This window comes from Thamnophis elegans, chromosome 10, assembly GCF_009769535.1.
Source record: "Thamnophis elegans isolate rThaEle1 chromosome 10, rThaEle1.pri, whole genome shotgun sequence".
Lineage (NCBI taxonomy): Eukaryota > Metazoa > Chordata > Lepidosauria > Squamata > Colubridae > Thamnophis > Thamnophis elegans.
In genome coordinates this window covers 51,108,414-51,131,304 of record NC_045550.1, presented here as the reverse complement: position 1 = coordinate 51,131,304, position 22,891 = coordinate 51,108,414, and the positions used below count along the sequence as shown (strand labels likewise).

General features: G+C 38.7%; 1 protein-coding gene across 1 annotated transcript in view; it reads left to right on the top strand.

Moving 5' to 3' along the window:
* SI (sucrase-isomaltase) overlaps positions 1–22,891 on the top strand; it is a 98,561-nt gene that overhangs the window by 62,748 nt on the left and 12,922 nt on the right. The window contains 9 exon segments of the mRNA XM_032225133.1: positions 1,052–1,180; positions 1,706–1,813; positions 5,066–5,126; positions 7,386–7,519; positions 8,838–8,920; positions 9,840–9,977; positions 17,193–17,326; positions 19,760–19,794; positions 19,883–19,999. Of these exon segments, the coding sequence (XP_032081024.1) occupies positions 1,052–1,180; positions 1,706–1,813; positions 5,066–5,126; positions 7,386–7,519; positions 8,838–8,920; positions 9,840–9,977; positions 17,193–17,326; positions 19,760–19,794; positions 19,883–19,999 (939 nt within the window).

Below are 22,891 nucleotides of genomic sequence, written 5' to 3'. Positions count from 1 at the left end.
CCACCGCCCGAGCAGAAGGTAAGCGGAGCGCTGGCCAGAAGGAATGCAGGCCGCCTTTTTGGCCCTCAGGCGCGTGTCAAGATAGACCTCGATCTCGACCAGGAGAACCGCAAGGGGCAGGGAGGGAGGGAGGGGCTGCCTGCCTGCGTGGAGTGCAAAAGTGAGAAATTGGTATGACTGAGTGTGGCCAAAGGTGCATGCCTGGGTTTTTTGGGTGTGCTCGGTGTGTGTGTGTGTGTGTGAGGGAGTGAGTGTAAGTGAGTGAGTGCGGGGGGGAGGAGAGCCCAGAGTGGCAGGCACCCACCTACCTTCCTCCCTGCCCCCACCCCACACAGTTGGAGGGCTTTGCTAGGGAAGAGGCTACACTTCCCAAACTTCCTGCCCCTCTCGCTCGGCCAACGGGTGCAAAGAGCTGCTGCCACGAGCGCTGCCGAGCAAGCGCTTCCTCAGCCAGGGGACCGCAGGAGCCGCCACAGCCGCTCCCCGGGGAGGACCTGAGCACTCGCCCTCTTCTCCCTCACGGAGCGTGCATGCGCCGGCTGGGGAAATGAGCAGGCCTCCACTTCAGGGCCCCGGCATCAGGACTTTAAAGTCCCGACCTGGTCCCACTCTATGGCGGATGCCGCCAGGGACCTGCCACCACTTTAAAGCCCTGGCAGGCTTTAAAGCCCTGGCGCCGTGTCTGCCATAGAGCGGGTCCCGGTCCCGGTCTATGGCGGACGTGGCGCCGGGGCTTTTGCGCTTGCCTCACTGGCCATGAAGCTCACCGCATGTCTCTGCTACCACCTACCTACCTACCTACCTACCTACCTACCTACCTACCTATCATCCATCTATCTATCTATCTATCTATCTATCTATCTATCTATCTATCTATCTATCATCTATCTATCTATCTATCTATCTATCTATCTATCTATTTATCTATCATCTATCTATCTCTATCATCTATCTATCTAGCTAGCTAGCTAGCTATTTGAAAAGGAATGACTTTTAATGAGCTTGTTATAAAAAATACACACAATTTCACAAAATTTACTCTTTTTCTTAGGATGTACAATATGCCGATATTGACTACATGGAACGGCAGTTGGATTTCACTTTAAGTCCCAATTTTACAAATCTTCCAACTCTGGTTAACAGAATAAAAAATGATGGAATGAGATTTGTCATCATTTTGGTAAGTGATCATCACTAACTGTTCAGACTAGTTGGTTAATATAACAATACAGACACAATTATCCATCCAGTCAGCCATCCATCCATCTATCCCATCCATCCATCCATCCATCCATCCATTCATCCATCCATCCATCCAACTATTTTTGTTCACCATCCCAGTTATGACACCATGTATCTCTGAATGGATTACTTTGCTTTTTTAGATATCTGAGCACAATAGTGATTTCCTAAGGTTTCCTGAGTCTTAAGGAATATTTCAGTCTTCTTTGATTATCTATAATATTCTTGACTATTTCCCCTAAACTGCAGAAAGGTGTCCAGGCAGTCAACAAATCAATGATAATTCAAAGGAAAAAAAGGAAGGAAGGAGGGAGGGAGGAAGGGAGGAAGGAAGGAAGGAGGAATAGCAATTATATTTGCCATCTCTGCAGCTGATATATTTTCACTATAGGACTCCCCGTGCTATATGTTGTACTTTCTAAATTTAGATGTAAATCTAAAGAACATTCTGTTTTCATTTCAGGATCCAGCCATCTCAGGAAATGAAACAAATTATTCTGCTTTCACAAGAGGACTTCAAGATGATGTTTTCATTAAGTGGCCTAATAGCAATGATATTGTGTGGGGAAAGGTAATATTTTTAAACGTAATATTGTGCCTTGCATTTGTGCCAAAGAATATCAATTAGCTAACTATTCTCCTTCCTTCTATCCCTCCTTCCCTTCTTTTGTTCCTTTTTTAAAAGTTGCCCAATTCTTTTTATTTATTTATTTTATTTCATCAAGCATGAATTAGATAACAGATATAAGTATAGTCATGATTATGAATACATGAAATGAATATGAATACAAGGGAATATTAGGACAGGCATGGTAGACACACTGGTGCACTTATGCATGCCCCTTAAAGACCCTTTAGGAATGGGGTGAGATTTACAGTATAGTTGGTTAAAGTTAAAGTTTTGGTGGTTTGGGGAAGAATTACAGTATCAGGTAGTGCATTCCAGGCATTGACAACTCTGCTAATGAAGTCATATTTTCTGCAATCAAGTTTGGAGCGATTTACCATAAGTTTGTATCTATTATGAGGTCATGTGTTGTTGTGGTTGAAGCTGAAGTATTCATTGAATACTTCAGTAGGACATTGTAGCAGATAATTTTATGTATTACACTTAGGTCGGATCGAAGACGGCAAAGTTCTAAGCCCAAAATTTCAAATCTGGTGGCATAAGGTATTCTGTTGCGAGCAGAGGAGTGGAGGACTCTTCTCATGAAATATCTCTGGACTTGTTTGATTGTATTTATGTCTGATTTGTAGTGTGGGTTCCAGACAGATGAGCTGTATTCAAGAATTGGTCTAGCAAAAGTTTTGTATGCCCTAGTTTGTAGTTCAATATTACAGGAGAAGAAGCTACACAAGATTAGGTTAACAACTCTTAATGCCTTTTAGGCAATGCTGTTACAGTGAGCTCTGGCACTTAGATCATTTGAGATGAGTACTCCGGGGTCGTCTATGAGGTCATATCCTCCCAGCTTGTATTTTGTTTTCTGATTTTTTTTTCTGTCAATATGTAAGACAGAGCATTTGTTGGTTGAGATTTGGAGTTGCCAATGGTTTGATCATTCTGATACATAGTCAAGTTTTTTTGTAGGGTAGTAGTATTGTTGGTGGTGTTGAATAGTTTTACATCATCAGTGAAGAATACAGTTGTTTATAATATAATTGCAAAGGTCATTTATGTAAAGTATAAAGAGTATGGGTTCTAAAGCTACCTTGGGGGACAACACTGTTAACAGGTATAGGGTTTGATAGGGACTTTCCTATTTTGACTACTTGTTGCCTGTTTGATAGGAACACCTATCCACCTATGCAGGGAACTAGAGATGCCATAAGATTTTAGTGTTAGAGGTAGTTTGTTGTGTACTACTGAATCAAAGGCTTTACAGAAGTCTATATAAATTGTGTCTATTGCTTTATCCTGGTCGAGTTATGAGGTCCATATGTCCTTGCAGTGTAAGAGTTGCAGATTGCAGGACAATTTTTTCTAAAGCCAAACTTATTGTAAGAGAGTAGGTTGTTTGTCTCTAAGTAGAGGGTAATGGATTGGTTTATGATTGATTCCACGACTTTGCAGGTGACACAACATAATGCGTAATAGGCTGGGGTCACCTTTTTCGTGCAAAAAAATGTTAAAATGGTCTTCGGCAGTGTTGCAGCCAGTGAAGAGGGTTTGCCAATCAAGGGATGAGAGGTCATCAGTTATGAGAGCATAAAGGGGCTTTTCTAAAGTTATACTTTGGGGTTCTGTCATTATTCTCATTTTGTAAGGGCATAAATTGAGACAAAAGTCAATCATGCTATGGACACTGTTGGAAAGGGGTTCATTTATTTGTAGACCATAGGCTGAGTTTAAACTATTGCAGAAGATGGTATCTAGGCAGTTGTTGAGTGTATTGTTGTTTGTAACTATTTGATCAATCCCAGACTAGTAACAGCATTGTACATGGTTGTATTTATTGGTTGTACATTCACTTAGGGTCCAATTAATAAGAGGTAGATTGAGGTCATCAAGAAATATAAGAGGGTGTGGGCAAGAGGTTGGCCATGTTGGTGGTGAAGTTAGTTTGTTTACATGTACAAGATCATAATCAGAGGTTCTGTAACAAAGTAAGAAGTGAAATGTGGTGTTTAGAGACAGCTCGCATAAGAGGGTCTCAGAAGGAGCAATCTCCTGTGTAACTTGAATGTTTTTTAGATTAAGGGATTTTTTTTTATAGAAGATAGCAACACCACCCCCTCTTACGGATTTCACGGTCAGACTGGTAAACATAATAGAAATTCAATTGATTCCATACAGCTAATGATACAAACAGCCTATAAAAATATTCCCAGTGAGATAGCATGATCTGATAAAATAGAACCAAACAAAAAGAACTATTCTGGTTATAAAAAAACCAGCTAAAGAAAACTATTTCTTATTCCAGGTCTTAGGGAAATAAGTTCTTGAAAGTGATTTCAATCTTCAGATTTCAACACAGTCCAAGCAAGACTTAGTGACTCTAGAATGTTTTACCTGTTGGTTCCATAGACCTTTAATCTTTAATTGTGGATATGATGGCACTATCACAGATAGACCCAGTGTATTGTCTGGATGTCCTCCTGGACTTGTGGCTGTTGCTTGGACAGCAGGCGACAAACCTTTGCATGATTATGCATTGTGCACTAGGGGGGGTTCCTGCCAGTTCTAACCTCTTCTATAGAACAGGTTCCATAAATCTACCATGCCATTTAGAACCGGTTCCAGCTCCCTCCCCCTGCCCGTCCGCACAACGCTTGCCCCGCCCGCCGCTCATTGATTGGCTGGCTCACCAATCACCCGCCCGCCTCTAAGAGTCCTATCTAAACCTTAAAGTCTTAAAGCTGTCAAGTTTGAACACCCCTGGGGTTTTTTTCTAAAGGGTTAGGGGTGCAAGGGTCTTGCAACTTGACAGCTTTAAGACTTGCACACTTCAATGCCAGAATTCCTGAGCCAACATGACTGGAGGAGGAATTCTGGGAGTTGAAGTCCACAAGTCTTAAAGCTGTCAAGTTTGAACACTCCTTGGGTTTTTTTTCCTAAAGGGTTAGGGGTGCAAGGGTCTTGTAACTTGACAGCTTTAAGACTTGCTTCAAATGCCAGAGTTTCTAAGCCAACATTTTGGTTGCTAAGCAAGAGCGTTGTTAAGTGAGTTTCTGATGTACACTCATTCCTGAATTGTCTGAGGCCTATTCACAGTCACTCAGGCCTTCATGATTTCCAGACTGGATACTGAAACATGCTGTTCACAGGTCTGTCTTTTCCTTTATTTCATAAAGCTCATTATTTTAAAATGTTTTTTTTTAGGTGTGGCCATATCGTCCTGATATTATTATAAATTCATCTCTCAGCTGGGATGAAAGTGAAAGTAAGTGTAATTTATTCATACACTGCTTTGGTAAAATCTTCCAAGAAAATTCTTATACAAATAAAACCTTAATCCTAGTGGTAATTTTAGTACTAATAGTAGTAGCAATTATAGCAAAAACCAATCCAACTTCAGTCGCATTGTAGAAAATCCGCAATTGGAAGAAGCTGGATGAATGTACTTTAATCTGTAGGTTGTGGGCACAAATTAATCTCTGAATTCCTGAATGGTCAGTTCTCTGGGTTTATTTTGAGATAGATTAAAGTTAGATTAAAAATCACAAAGCTTATGCCACATGGGGGAAGCATTATTAGAAAAACACAGCAAAGCTGCTGCTCCTTGAATCTCACAGCAATAGTTACAAAGGTTAAGATTCAAAGAACTTTGAAACTCATTTATAAACCCATTGGAATTTATATACATCCTTTCACAATCTCCCTTATAATGAGGCAAAGTCCCTTGATTACCTTGTATAGTATTTAATACCAGTGTCCGCTATGAAATACCAGCTGCTAGGATGCAGCAGTGGAAAAGAACTATTGACACAGAATGCTTGACCAATTGACCCAATTCATCAGGGTTTTCTTTCATATATACTGCATGAGAAGTTTCATAAAAATCTGGGTTTTGTTAGAGAATGGAAAACAGGTTCTAGTGTGGGAACATTCAAATCCCAGTGGGTGTTTTATCAGTCTAACACATGTTTACTTGTAAGGAAGCGTTGCTGATTTCTGGGTGACTTATTAGAATTTGGTAAGTCTAGTTTAATGGAAAAAAGTTCTAGGGTAATATGGTAGCAGTGTTCCAATATCTAAGGGCTGCCACAAAGGTCGACCTATTCTCCAAAGCACCTGAAGACAGATCAAGAAGCAATGGATGGAAACTAATCAATCAGAAAACTAACCTAGAAATAAGAGACTTGTTTGAATAGTATAGGATCTGCTGGTTGAGCAGGGCTTGGACGAAAAGACTTCCAAGGTCCCTTCCTCCAGAACTATAAAGATTCCAGAGAGCCCTAAGAAACTATTTAAAGGCTAGCATAAAGCTGTGGATAAGTTATGTGAGCAAGCAAAAGACCATAGGTGTATTTAGTCAGTTCTGATAGGTTGTGGACTGGCCCTGCTCCCAGCTGCCTCCCAGTCCTCCCAGCTGATCTTCTTTGTTGCCCTGACAGGAAAACGGAGCTGGAAAAGCAGATTAGTGGGGTGGGGAGGAATGGAGATTTTCAGTATCCTTCTCCCATGAGTGGGGAGGGAATGAGGATTTTTGCAGTATTCTTCCCCTATCATGCCCACAAAGCCACACCCACAAAGCCATGTCCACAGAACCAGTAGTTAAAAAAATTGAATCCCATCACTGGCATAAACAGAGTGTTCTTAAAATAGTAAAGTGAAATGATGATATTACTTTTCTGAAATCGTATTAATGTCTGCTTATGAGATATGCAGAGATACAAAATTGAATGGAAGATATTGCATCCAGTGGTGGGTTGCAGGCTGTACGCCCCTGGTACGGGCATACCGGTGGCCTACCTGGAGCACCCAAGTACTGTTCTGGTACAGTGCTCTGGAGGTCCATCTTCCTTACCTATATTTGAACTCTTTGGCGCTTCTGCGCACCACTGCGTACGGCACCTGTGCGACGTCCCACTTGAGCAGCTGGAGTGTCAAGGAGGCGTCGCGGGAGGGTAGAATGCATGCACATGCTGCGTGTGTGTGTTTGCGCTGCTGCACACATTCATGTGGTGGATGCCGGGCCCCATTGCACCGTACCAGTTGCAACGGGACCCAGAACCCACCACTGATTGCATCACACAGATGATATCACCTAGTGGGTTAATGAAACATTTGCAAGCATACAACCCAGTTCAGGTAGCACCAAAAACTCCGGAGGCCAACCCTGAATTACCATTATTCTCTTCTACTGAGATATACTGTAATATAACTTTCAAAAAAGCACAACCAACATTCAAAAGATTCCTGAAAGTTGAGATAATCAAACATAGGATATTGAAATGTAGCAGAAAGAAATGTGAAGTTCTTCATCTAGAAAATAGAAGTCACACTCAAAGAAACAGAATTGAGCATGACTGGACATATTAATTGTCAAAAAGATTACAGAACAGTAGTAAATTATAAACTGGAGATGAATGAAGAGTGTGTTGAGACTGCACTAAAGGCAAGTGCCACGTTAGGCTATATCAACAGAAGTTTAGTTTGTAATACATAGGACATTTTGTTTTTTTCTGCTTCTCTTCAGTTTTACAGTGCTTGGACTGCTTTCCCAGATTTTTTCGGAAATCTACAGCTCAGTGGTGGAAAAAAGAAATTGAAGAAGTCTACAATAACCCCACTGATCAATCACAAAGCATAAAGTTTGATGGCCTATGGATTGTAAGTTTCTATCTTGTATAATGTTTATCTGATAAATTTAGTAACATTACTTCCAGTTCATGCTTTCTACTTTGATCAGCATTTTCAGACATCACATTTAATTTAACAGAAAGAAAATATTATTTTCTGGGGAGCTTGGCAATATTTTCTATCCCCAGGTCATTGCTAATGCAACTTATATGGAAGGCTTTAGTTTGGGAAATGGATCTAAAATATAGACATTTGATAAACAAGCAAACAAACCAATAAATAAATGAATAATGCAGCTGAAATGCATTATGAGGAAGTTGAGTGTGGTTTGGTGTTTTTTTTTACTGGCAGAAATGGGTAAATCCATTTAGAACCAAGTCTCATCCATGTCCCATTTCAATATGCTTATCCATAAGTGTATAACATTGTATTCCATATACCATATTTTTCGGAGTATAAGACACACCGAAGTATAAGATGCACCAAGATTTTGAAGAGACAAATTTTTTAAAAAAGTTTTTGCACTCTGCGGACCTCCAAAAACAGCCCATTTTTCACAAAAACAGGCCCATTTTTTTTAAAGGGCATGAATAGCCTTAGGAGTCTTGTAGAATGCTCCTGGGCTGACCTCCCCCCAAAATGAGCAAAATGGTCCGTTTTTCACAAAAACAGGCCTGTTTTTGTTTTTTAAAAAGGGCATGCATAGCCTTTAGGAGGCTTATAGAGTGCTCCTGGGGGCTGGGGGAGCAAAATTGAACAAAAATGGCTTGTTTTTTCACTCATTTCTGCCCTTCCCAGCCCCAAGAGCACTATGCAAGCCTCTTAAAAGCTATGCACAGCCATTTTGGTGAAGGGGCGGGGTTTCTGGAGGCAAAAAAATGCTGTATTCACTGTGTAAGACCACCCAGATTTTCAGCCTCTTTTCTGAGGGAAAAAGGTGCATCTTATACTCCGAAAAATATGGTATACACTGATTTATATTACACACACACACACACACACACACCACAATATCTTTGGAATATTCTAAAACAAGTAGTCCAGGCAGTTCAAATCAATGTAAAGGTTTATTGCAAACTTATGCTCTCTACAAGAATCTGTACTAATGTACTGCCTATTTGCTAATGGCCAACTCCTGCTATCTGGAACTTAACAGCTTACTTCATTATAGCACATCATTCATATAATTTTACAAATAATATAAACTAGAAAGAAGTAATAACATTTCATGCAAATTTGCATACAATTTTCAAATGAATCATCTAGCTATAATATTAGGTATACACTTCATAAAAGTTTAGTGAAATTTTAATTAACAGTCTGTGTGTCTATTTGTTTTATCATTAAGGACATGAATGAACCTGCAAGTTTTGTCAATGGTGCAGTTACTGGTTGTAGGAGCCCTGAGCTAAATAATCCAATATATGCCAGGTAATTATAATTATACTACTATACTCTAATCTTTTGGAATGTTGCTAAATATGAGGTCAAAATATTAACACAACCCTGAATTTAATTAAGCCTAACTTCTAAAATGAATTTTTTTAGCTTCGGTCAGGTACACGATGCTGGTAAAAAATATTTTGGAAATAGTGCTGTTATTCTAGCTCTTCAGTATAACACACCCTGAATTTAAATTAAGCCTAACTTTCTAAAATGATTTTTTTTTAGATTCGCTCAGGTACATGATGCTGGTAAAAAATATTTTGGAAATAGTCCTGTTATTCTAGCTCTTCCATATTCCTTTGACTGAGCTCTTTCACAAATTCATTAGGCACGTTATGCATACAACATTTCACTGATGTGAAATTACTATAGGCCAAGCCATATATAATACTAACTTGATACCCATGCTTCACGGCAAAACGATATGATAGGGCTATGCAGGAGAAATTTGGTTCACAATCCACAGTCTTAGTGACGGTCGGTGATTGAAACACATAAGGGAAATATTGCTCCCACTGCCTTGAGTCTGGAAGCAGTTCCATAGGTGGAAGGCATAGACATGAACAGAGTTCTTTGCAGGTGGGGAGGGAGAGTAGAACTCCTTAGCATCAGAACATATTAATTACTGTATAAGAAATACTAATGATCTGATGGTCATTTCGAAAAAATCCTTTCTTAGCAAGCACCTAGAAGCCAAGAGGAACATACTGTAAGTGCCAAATTTCAAGTTTGTAGGCTTTATGGTTCTGGAGATTTTGTGATGAGTAGTGGTACTTGGCTTTTATATAAATAGATTTTACCTAAGAGTAGAAATTTATATTTTAAAAAACAAAAATTAGACATAGAGTGTATCTGGTTCTGTTAACGTCCTGAATTTATCTATTTATTTTATTATTTTTATCAGACATTCTAGGAAACATGTGGGACTGAATGAGAAAACCATTTGTATGGAAAGTGAACAAATTCTGCCTGATGGAAGCCCAGTTCGACATTATGATGTCCACAATTTATATGGGTGGTCACAAACTAAGCCTACCTATGAGTAAGTAATCTTTCACTGAGTAGTAGCAACACTTTAATAGTTAGTTAGTAGTAGTTATAGTATAACTTATTATTCCTTTTAATAAGTAGAATTTTAATTACTAGAGTTAATTTGCATGAGAGATTAAAAGTTTATACATCTACAGTATATTAGTTTAATTCATTTTTATTAGAGATAATATCATTTAAATGTATAGTTCTTTAAATTGCTCTGCGAATATTAAAATGCTTTAACATTATAGCTAGCATTATAGGATGAACTGAAGATTTGTTGAAAAATGATTTGAGTTTTTGAGATTTAATTAATCTGTTCTTAGACCCATCTCTATTACAGAAATTACTGACTATAACTGGCATATCCAAGAATGTAAAACTAAGGGCAAGAAGTCATAAATTTTTAATTTTTTATATATCTATCCTGCTTTTACTTCAAGGAATTCTTCCATTTGATTTGATTGATTTGATTTGATTTATTGCATTTCTATGCCGCCCTATTCCCAGAGGGACTCAGGGCGCTCACAAACCAAAGTAAGGGGGGGATACTAACAGGAGGAAAACAATGGACAAACAACTACAACAATTTAAAAACAATCAACAACCACACAATTCGAGCGGGGAAGGGGAACTCGTCAGCCCCAGGCCCTGTCGGAACAGCCAGGTTTTAAGGGCTTTGCAGAAAAGCCTGAAGGGTGTGGTGAGGGTCCGAATCTCCATGGGGAGCTCGTTCCAGAGGGATTAACAAAGTACCAGCAGAAATAGCTTTTCCATAGACCAGATATCAACAAGTGATCTTAGGTATATTTGTCATTCCTTAATATTATGCTGTATATCATTTTAAAATATAGTCTGGTATCTGAAAATCCCAGAGAACTACTTTCTAAACTTTATCACTTGGAACACTTACATTTATAGGAGGAATTTGTCTTTAGTTTCCAGTAATGTTAGGCTAAGCTATAACTTACTGTTCTTACCCAGCTCCCAAACAGGACAAACCATCTGAAGTTAACTCAAAGGTTCCTTAATTAGGAGCACCAGCAGCCCCGGAAAAAGTTTCTCTCTCGCTGAATGCTAACAAGTCTGTCCGGCAGGGAGATGAATAGTTGTCTGCCACGTCTATTCATCTCTACTCCCTGCCTTTTGTCCCCAGAGCTAGGGTGGGGCTTTGCTAGCAGCATTGCTCTTCCTTCTCAAGAATCAGCACACAGATTTCTACTGCTCTGCTCTCCTCTGCCTTCTGCGCATCCATGTATCAGACACTAGACCCAGCTATTCCTCCTCTTCCTCATCAGCCACTTCCAGACCTGGGGGCTGTTGACTGAGGGCTGATGGATGAACCAGGCTCCGCTCTCGTCTCTCTCTCTCTGTCTCTCTGCCAGTTCCATTTCCCCTTCCCCCTCGGAGCTCTCAGGTTGCTGATGCTGATCCTGACTTCCATGCCTCCTCTTCATCTGGTCAGCTGCTAGAGGGGCCATCAGGCCACAGCACTTACATACAAAGTTGGCCTAAGATTCTTTGCTCTCTGAGATATGCCTGCTGCCATTTCATGGATTGAATATTTCTTTAATACAGAATTCTCTCTTTTATTTTAAAGTAGCAGACTAGTTAGGAGTAACAAGCCATAATTCCAACTCTACAATCCCAGCATATTGTGGTTTCTTTTTCAAAATAATATATTCTCTGTGGTTATGGACATGTTCTAGATATGCACAGGGGCAGAGGTGGTATTCAGTAGGTTCTGAGTAGTTTGGAGAATTGGTAAATACCATCTCTGACTGTCCCTTCCCCCATCTATTCTCTGCCTCCCGAGTCCCAGCTGACTGGGAGAGAATGGGGATCTTTCAGTAACCTTCCCCTGGAGTGGGGTGAGAATGGAGATTTTACAGTATTCTTCCCACTAACCCATACTCACCAAGTCACACCACGTCACCACCCATGCCCATAGAACCAGTAGTAAAAAAAATTGAATCCCATCACTGCATAGGGGACATTTGGTTATATTGAAATCTGGGCTTGGCTATGAACTTCTAATGTTCATTCACTATTTCCTTGTAATAGTGATTAAGAAAGAGAATGTTCCCGTAACCCAATTTAGACATTCCAAAGTAAAAAGTTAATTTTCTAGGTACCACGAGTACCATACAACTTCAACCTTCAATAGAAGCTGGATGCCAGGGGGACATTTTCCTTTCCAGTTGACTGCCCTTTTATGCTTTGCTGTCTTCTTACTAAATCTGCAAGTACAGTATGTTGGGACAGAATATTAAAAGACCCAGCTATTCACCTAGTTGTGAGTGATTATTGGTACATATTTGCTCTGTAAAATGTTATGAAGTTGCTGGCCTGTTTCTAAAATAAAATGACCGAGCTAATATTTTGAATACAGCTCAATATGGATGTTTATGCCCATGTCACCAAATTGTCTTGGTGCTTTCAGATGCAGTTTATTGAGTTTGTGAGATGGATTCATTTTGAAACATAGTCTGCAAAGGCCACTTGAGACACTCCTCTGTGATGAACCAGCCATGAACTGTAATAAAAAGGGCTCTGCCATTCATTGATGACATGAAACAATTTTCAACTTCTCAATGTGCCATTAAGAGTGTAGCACAAGGAATTGGAGAAGAAAATAACCTCTTGTTCCAAGCTTAGTGTGTGTGATGGACTGCTTTAATTAAAAAGCTGGTATTGTTTGGCTAGGATTCCATGTAGGATATGCAGAATGATTGTTTTAAATTAAGTGCTCTGTATACTGATTCGTGAATTAATAATCTTAGCAATTCACTTTTTTAAAAAAAAAGCCCAATATTAAAGAGGGGCAAGAGGGTAGATATAAAGGAGGGAAATACTAGGGCTTTAACACTGTATTTTGTCTGTTCCCAAACATGTTTATGACACACCAATTCCTTATTGAGATACTTTGTGTTGGAGAACAATGCCAAATATCTAGGTTGTTTATTTCAATGAACAGAGAAGAGCCTTCCCTTCAAATTAATCATAATGACCTTTGGATAAGTTTCCTATTGCCATGAAAAAAGAGAGGCAGGAAAAAATCATAGTGTTCACTTGACTGAACATTGTATCTGGTGGCATGCTAACATTTCACTGACAATCACAACTTTTACAAAACTGCTGATGAGAAAGGAATGAATTTCAGATTTCCCTATTGCCAGCTAGATTAAATATTACTCAAACGTCATCCGCAAACAATGATTCGGCACTAGTGTAATGATATCTTAAATGAGGCTGAAAGTGAAGGATTAAATTTGTGGTTTGCCTATGCATTTGCAGTTCCTCCAAAGAATATAGTAATAATATAGAGAACAAGTGACATGTTCATCTGACTCTTATTTATTTATGAAATCTTTCCTGATTTATCTTGTCCTTCGCTCCAGGATAAATCCTATTTTGAAACTGCAAAAATAATATACAAAGGTTAAATTGTCAATTTTAAAGCAGACCAAGAGTGAGGGAGAGTGCAGAGCTAAAATCACTGAAAGGCCAAGTAGAGAACCAACACAAAACACTACAGCCTATCAGAAGGAAGGGAGGAAATTAGTCTGATCTCTTTAGATAAAGGTTAAGTAGAGAGCACAGGAAAGCTGGTTCCTGTGCCGTCACCACTTAGCTTCCCTTGCTAGAGAGCCTTATAGGAAGAGTTTCAAAGGAAGTAATAAATTTTAGAAAAGTTCAAGTGGGATGGAAGTGGGATTTCATGTATCCCCACTGAAGATGTGACAGTGGTTCACTTTTATCCACACATACACACACACTGAAAATGTGTAATTTAAACCATGGGAATGTAGTATGGTCAATCAAAGTATACACTAGACAGAAGTTCATTTGCTTGTGTAGAAGATTCAGAGAGTTGCTCTGTTTTCAAAATTACAATGCCAGCAGTGTTCATCAAACAAAAGTCACAGAAACAAAACCTCATCACATATCGCGCAGCCATGCGAGCGATATGGGGTGTATCTAGATACACCCATATTACACCTATCCTCCGCGAGCTGCACTTGCTTCCTATTGGTCTCCGGACGCGCTTCAAGGTGCTAGTCATTACTTTGAAAGCCCTCCATGGTTTAGGACCTGGCTAGCTGAGAGACCGCCTCCTGCCACTTACCTCCCAACGACCAACAAGATCACACAGGTTGGGCCTCCTCTGGGTGCCGTCAACCGAACAATGCCGGCTGGCGACTCCCCAGAGGAGGGCCTTCTCTGTTACTGCGCCGGCCCTGTGGAACGATCTACCTGCAGAGATACGGATCCTTACCACTCTCACGGCCTTCTGTAAAGCCGTTAAGACCTGGCTGTTCCAGCAGGCCTGGGGCTGTTGATTGATATCCAGCCCCACTTAGATGGAATGTGTGATGTATGTGTACTGTATTTTTATTTTTTATTTCTATTTTTTAAATTTTAAATGTTTCTTGTCTGTTGTGAGCCGCCCAGAGTCCCTATGGGAGTGGGAGGCATACAAATTCTAATAAACTTGAAACTTGAAAAGAAAAGCATATCTAATTAAAAGAAACCAAATGTATGTGTACATTTAAGCTAGTTATCTGGCTGTTCACCCCACAGATGTGACTTTGGGTGGCATATACAGATTAAAAACTAGAGTCAGAGACCCATCAGAGAAAAGGGAGAAAAAATATTGCAAAGGTCCGATACTATCATAAGAAAGGTTCATCTCCAAATCTCCTCAGATGACATTGCTTCAGGGAAATGACCATGCCAATTATGTGAAACATAGTCAGATAGTCAGAAACAGCAGGTCCAACTAATAACTCTGTTCTATACCATACAGACCTTGGTAGGCAATAATAACCACCTTACTTCATACCCATAAACATATTGGGAGTCAGTCCAATAGTACAGCATAAGTGTACCATGATATGCTCCAAATTACCTGCACTGCCACATGTGACTATCCTGCACCAAACCTCTACAGAATTCCTGGAAGCCTGTCAATCTGACAAATTGCCCATCAACAGGCACATCGACACAAAAAAGATCTGAACTTTCTAGAAATGCATAACACTTTACATAGGACTGCCCTTGAAGCGTATTTGAAAGCTACAACAGGATTCAGGTTATTTGAGGAACCATCTCATCCCAAAGGGACTGGCCTGTCCCACCTGTGCCAGCAAAGGTGGCATGCTACAGGCCCCATCAACCAGGGAATTTCAGTTGGAAGGATCCAGGAGATGAGCCTTCTCTGCCATGGTTCCTATCCTCTGGAAAATCTTACTCCCTGAGGTGAGATCAGCTCCTACCCTTTTGACCTTCCATAAGGACTGAAGACTAGGCTCTGCCAACTTGGTGCCCAGTGGGGGAGTATCACACTGTTGATGAATTTAAAAAAAATCCTACTTCCCCCTTTATATCCAGCTCATTCTTTCTCCATCGTCTAACTGTAACTTTACTTTGGATTGTAATTATATTTGTCGTTGTTTTTAGAAATATTTATCTTTTATTTTACATTGATTTTCATGTTGAAAGTCACTCGAGTCACTGTGAAGTGTGATGGGCAGCTATCAGAACAAACAAACAAATAAATAAATAGACATCTATATTCAAAAGCAAGCCAAAAGGAAACCATTTCAGCAGCAACCAACACCTAGATGAGCAAAGATTAACATCAAGATTAATATTAGACCAAAAATCAAGCAGCAAATAATACCCCTATCAAGGAACAGCCAAACAAGCTAACAATAAAAAGAACTTCCAAGATCATTCCCACTAACACTGATAGGACAAGCCACTAGAACAGAGGTGGCAAACTCACATCATCACGGCGCCGTCACGTAATGTGTTGGGACTTTTTTCCCCTTTGCTAAACCGAACGTGAGCAGCATGTGATGCATCTGGCCTGCAGCCTCGGAGTTTGACAGCCCAGCACTAGAAAATAAAATGAGAGCAAACACCACCTGGCAGCACTGATAATGCTACCTTGTTTGGTAATGAAATGTCTGAAAGAAAACAACCAAACTCAAAGAGCACCTCAAACATTACCTTGTCTGGAAATCAGGATAATGTTATGATAGGTATATTGTATGGGTGTATGGACTGATAACTTCCTTTTTTATTTTTATTTTTTCATATTGTTTCTCGCTCAGTATTGATGAAAGAGAATATTTTCCTAAATTTGTTTCCCAGCAGAATAGAATTTTAGAGGAATTATTACGAGCAGAATGCTATGTTATTCCACTAATTTAGTTACAAGGTGGCTGAGGGCTGTGTGTGAATATCTTTTGCTATATAATCATCTCTCAGCAGTCCGCTTTAATTAAATCTCAAGGGATGATATAATGAAAACATTCCACCAATTGAGCTTTTTTTTTCAAATTGGGAAGCGTAGGCAGTTGAAGAGGATTCAGCATGATAGAAAAAAATGTGTTAGAGAAAACAACAACAGGAATAGCACTCTGAATTATCTCCAACAATAAAATCAGTTGAAAAACACTGCAGGAAAAGATTCTGAGAGAAAGAATTTCTCTTACTCATTCTGAGAGAAAGATAGAAATACATAATCTTTTGTAGAGGAGAAAAACTCCAGAGACATTGCAAGGCCCAACTGCCTCAGGATTTATGAACATGTCAGCCCAATAGGGTAAACTAGTCTAAGGATCAATGCCATATAGGTCTACAACTACTTTAAATAGAACAGCTAGAGTAACAGAATCTTGCAAATGTGTGCGCGCTACTGTCTCCGTCACTTTTATCAGTGTGTGAATTAGGGTGGAACCTGTGTGAGCTGGTTTCTCAATTTCTTAGAATGGGTTTAAGCCATACTTGTTTGATCATTCCCTTATCTTTCCTCTGTCTTTCGTTCAGTTTCTATCCATTCTGTGTGGCCTCTACATCAAATAAGGCATTCAGCTTTGCCTTGCCAAATCCCATATTGCAACAGAGAACTTACTCTGAGCAGTTTTTTAACTCAAAGTTAGGGAAGTAGTATACAGAACAAAAGAATATCTTTTCCTTTATTCAAATACCTGATTTGCAGACATTTAGAACTTAAAATTTTGAAATTTAAAAGTTAAAATTTAGAATATTTTATGAATTCTATCTCCATGTTCCTATTAACAATTGTTTTATGCCTGTATTTAAAACTCTTGGTGCAGCCTTGATGCAATGGTCTTCACTATTTTTGTTTCTAAATATATATATCATTTTTTTTAATGACTCACACTAAACGTTGGTTTATTCCTGTTATTAGGGCTCTGCATAGTATCACAGGGGAACGTGGCATTGTCATTTCTCGTTCAACATATCCATCAAGTGGCAAATGGGCAGGACATTGGTTAGGTGATAATGTTTCAAAATGGGATCAACTTTACAAATCCATAATTGGTAAGTGAACCTTAATTTCATGCAGTTAATAGCTTTTATACAAACAAATATTATTCCTACCTTTTATAAAACTTTAATTAACAGACGCACAATATAAGTAGTAAAAGGTTGCTCTTAATACTTATCTATTCACTTTTGCAATGGACTGCATACATTTTTGTAGTAATCCGATTTATTTATGTGCTCCATTTCGGGCTATATCAGCAACATATAATTAATGACATAGGCTGTTTTTGAATATTAAGAAATAAAATCATGAAAAATGCTAATCAGGAACATTTAACCTTTTTGATTCCTTAGGAATTAAACTTCAGTATTAATGCATTGAAAACTTAACAATTGCATTTTTGCCACCTTATATTTTCTTCCATATAAGCACAATAACTATGCATTGAAAGTATTGCATGTGAAACTAAATATTTTCATACTTCATAACACTATTCTTATGGCCATTTAGCACATAAAGTATTTCCTTCCTCATTATACCATTATATCATGTACTTAATACATGATTAATTATATTTAGCAGTTATAGCAATAGCAGTTAGACTTATATACTGCTTCATAGGGCTTTCAGCCCTAAGAGCCAAGGTGGCGCAGTGGTTAAATGCAGCACTGCAGGCTACTGCTAGATCAGCAGGTCAGCGGTTCAAATCTCACCGGCTCAGGGTTGACTCAGCCTTCCATCCTTCCGAGGTGGGTAAAATGAGGACCCAGATTGTTGGGGGCAATATGCTGACTCTCTGTAAACCGCTTAGAGAGGCCTGAAAGGCCTATGAAGCGGTATATAAGTCTACTGCTAAGTCTACTGCTATAAGTCTACTGCTATAGCCCTCTCTAAGCGGTTTACAGAGTCAGCATATCGCCCCCACAGTCTGGGTCCTCATTTCACCCACCTCGGAAGGATGGAAGGCTGAGTCAACCTTGAGCCGGTGAGATTAGAACCGCTGAACTGCAGATAACAGTCAGCTGATGTGGCCTGCAGTACTGCACCCTAACCACTGCACCACCTCGGCTTTATTTCAATGAGTCCAATTAAAAAAAAAAACATTCAGATTGCAATTCTTTGGAATTTGCATGTGTTGTTACTGTATTCTTCTACATCTATGAAATATGCCGCTGAATAAATAGCAATAGCACTTAGACCTAATTCCATTTCATAGTGCTTTATAGCCCTCTCTAAGCAATTTACAGAAGAAGCATACTGCTCCCAATAATCTGGGTCCTTATTTTACCGACCTCAGAAGGATGGAAGGATGAGTCAACCTTGAGTGGGTCAGGATCAAACTCCTGGCATTAGGCAGTGAATTAGCCTGCAATGCTGCATTCTAACTATTACCACCACAGCTCTTAAGTACTTCTTCTTGCATTGTACCTTCATTAATAAATTTGCAAATAGGTTTTTATCTATTGATATATCATTTTTCTTGTAGGAAAAAATCTATAAGGTAATATTAAATTAATTTTTTAAAGTGCATAATAAGTCTAGCTTGAAACATATCTCGAATTTGGGGACAATCCTTCTAATCTAACTATATTCTGGAAAAAAGCAGATGGATTTAGGTTTTTCTGTAAATTCCCAGTTTCCAATTCTATATAATATGTGTAACAACTTTTAATGTGAAACATGAAACTTAATAAAATGGATGCAAAAACTGCTACAGAATTCATTATAATCTACCAATATATCCTCCTGACCATATCATATTGCTGTTAGAATTAAAAGCTCATTGAACATCTTAAATATATTATAAAATTGCATATTAAAACACATACTACAGAAAGTTACATATATAAAATGTGTAAAGATAAAGGTAAAGGTTCCCCTTGCACATATGTGCTAGTCATTTCTGACTCTAGGGGGTGGTGCTCATCTCCATTTCACAGCTGAAGAGCCAACGCTGTCCAAAGACGTCTCCATGGTCATGTGGCTGGCATAAACGCCGAAGGTGCACGGAACACTGTTACCTTCCCACCAAAGGGGGTTCCTATTTTTCTACTTGCATTTTTACATGCTTTTGAACTGCTAGGTTGGCAGAAGCTGGGATAAGTAACGGGAGCTCACTTGTTACACAGTGCTAGGGATTTGAACCGCCAAACTGCCAATCTTTCTGATCAACAAGCTCAGCATCTTAGCCACTGAGCCACTGTGTCCCTTATAAAATGTGTACATTGAGATAATGATACTATAGATAAAGTTTATTACAGAAAACTACACTGGAACACAAATGTTTTTTTTATATATATATATCTTGCAGAAGATTGCGTGGAACCAATCAATACCTGTAATTTTAATAATGACTGGCTTTAGATTGATACATGTACCCATCAATTAAAACCAAAACAAAATCTCTAATGTCCTACAAGAGGGTTAATATAGTGATTATTAAAAGAGAAATCATCTGCTAAAATAGCATACTACTTTTTTTTCAGGTATGATGGAATTTAGCCTTTTTGGAATATCCTACGTAAGTTTAATTCTCAATAATTTCAATTATTTCTTTATATTTCTTGGAAAATGTGAGAGTGATATTTAAATATTTTTATTATGTACAGACCGGAGCAGATATCTGTGGCTTCAATGACAATACAACATATGAAATGTGTGCTCGTTGGATGCAGTTGGGTGCCTTCTACCCATATTCCAGAAATCACAATGGCATTGGATTTATAGTAAGTGTAGAAAATGTGGTTTTTAGAATTGACGTTTCTTAACATGGTAAAAATTTCCTTCCGCAGAACCTCTGGTTCATGCTTTAAAATGCTATAGCTGTATCAAGCAATTATTCATATTTTTGTCTGTCTCATTAGGAGTGACAACTCAAGAAAATGCTGAGCAAAAAGTAATAATCGTGATTGGTTTAGTAAGATCTGCAACTAAATCAGGGACTCTAGTGCAAAGCCTCAGCTCACCCTATATAGGAATAACAGCCTCCACAGCTGCTCATCCTATTACATCTTGTTGGAATGTGTCATCTGCATCTTCTTGAACTATATGAGAGATAATATTGGTTCCCAAACCTTTACATATGACTAGTGCATGATATTAATCAGTGTTAATATGGACAAACTTCCTTAAAAATGCTACAATTAAGTAAAGCTAATAATTCATGCAGTTAATCAACTTCTGATCTTGGAAAGAGATTTCCCAGAATGGAAACTCTGTTGTCTGCAAGAAGTAAGTGGCACACTAAAAAGAAAAAAAAAATGGAGTAAACCTCTCTCTTGGAAGGACATCTCTCTGCACATACAAAGCCAAGAGAGGCAATTCTGGATCAGAATAAAATTAAGACACTAGTGTTATGCAAAACAACTAAAATTTCCTCCAGCAAAGTGATGTATTCAATGAAGGTTATCTGATTTGCTTTGCTAAAACTAAGAAGCTACCCAATTTGCCATGGCAAAGCAATTTGGGTAGCCTCAAACTACTTTGGATCATTGGTGCAGTAAAAAAAAAACATTTCCCAGCCTTCTCTGGAAACATTCACCAAAGTACTTCAAGTACTGGACAGCTTCAAGATAGCCTATAGCATGTGCCAAAGTCACTTAGCCTGGAAGACCTTTGTGTGAGCGAACAGTGCAAGCTGGGTGATCCCACGGTGCTTGCTGATGCAGTCAGTCTCAAACAGTTTCTCTGGTTATCATCTGTGACTGTGAATGATGGTGATAGACGAGTCACTGGTTAGTTTTCCTTTACCTGCCCATATCCACTGGCCAAAGAAGTGTCTCTTTGTGCAATTGTAAATTTGCTGTTTTAGCTTGTTTGTTCTGCTATTGTTCTGGTGAGGGGGTAGTGCCAAAATGGGAACAAACAATTCAAGATATTAAATCCAGTACGTAGTGCAGGACTCTAAACTCAAGACATTCTGGATAGATGGCTGTCTACTTTCAATCCAAAAGCATCTGGGTACACAGCATATCTCTCAGTAATTGATTTCACTGTTAAGCTACACTTCCACATAAAACGTCCCCTCAAAAAACATTTAATTAAGGAAGTAGGTGAAACTATTGAATCTTAAGGATTGATATAAGGACATGATTAACTGACATGATGGGATATAGTTATCCTTGAGAAAAGTAGGTTGAAGGTAACTATGATAGCACTCGTCAAATACTCAATATCAATAGAGGAAGGTTAAGATCTGTTTTCCTTTGTTTCAAAGTGCAGGATACAGAATAATGGATTTTTATCAAACTAAGGCTAATTCAGATTAAATGTTAGATCCTAACAGTAAGAGTGACAGTGGACTGTTATTCAGAGAGATTGCATCTTGGATAATAAGTTGACTGTGTGTGATTGTGGTTTATACTAAAGTATTGAGGCTATTAAAACCTGAAAGTGACTCTGAGGAGACTACAGGAATGGAATTGCATCCAGTTCCGATAACCACAATAGAAAAAAGATATTAAAACTCTGGAAAGAGTGCAGAGAAGAGCAACAGGGATGGTTAGGGGGCTGGAGACTAAAACCTATGAAGAATGGTTGCAGGAATTGGTTATGTCTTGTCTAGAGAAAAGAAGGACTAGGGGTGACAGGATAGCAGTGTTCCAATATTTATGAGATTCGCAGTCATCCAGGTCATAATGTCCCAAGGATGCTTTTTAAAAAGGCAACTGTACTTTGTTTTTCCGTGAAAACATTTTGCTTTCAAGGAACTGCTCATCCAAGAAGAAGTGTGAATGAGAAGCAAAAATCGAAGTGAAGAAGGAAAAACAAAGTCCAATTGCTTCTTGAAAAAGGACCTTTAGGACAGTGTTCCAATATAGCTCAAAGATATATTTTTCTCCCTTTCTCATAATTAGAACCAGAGAACAGCCAAGTAAATGGATTTGGGGGCAGGGACAGTATTTATTTGTGGAATGAATGCATTAATTTGCCCATGGAATTTATTGCTACACCATAAAGTTGCAATGAGAGTGTCTACCCTGGATTATTTAAGTATATGATTCAATTTTTACTAAAGAAAAATTAAACAATAAAAACTAATAATAGATAAAAACCAAAATACATCCACCTAAAATGATAAACTGTACCTTCTTGTTGTTCGTACTTCCAACATAAATTGTGGTGGCTTTATACAGTCTAGATAATTTCTCAGTGACATATGCCACTTTTTTCTATCAGTTATTTTTGTTCTGCCATCTTTATATTTTTCCTAACATTTTTTTCTTTTCTCATTATTGATTTAAAATCCACCTACTGCACCCACATCTTTAAGTTTTACATTATTACTTTTATTCCAAGAGATTTTCCCAAAATTATTACCAAATCATTGGGAAATACCTGTAATTTAAGGCTGGTAATATTCAATATTCATTGCTCAGCATTGTAATATTGATACTTTATTTTCTGCAAATACCAATTGCAGAAGAATTTGTCTCTATTTTCTGCTGTGAGGATTCCAAAGCCATCTGATTGGCCACTGTAAGAAACAAAATGCTGAGTAAGAAGGCATTTGGTCAATAGATCATGTTCTTATGATGGACTCTGGTTAATTGGATATGTTCAGATGGAAGTTGATTTGAATGGCCAAAGACTCATTCAAACTATATGGTTCTATAAAT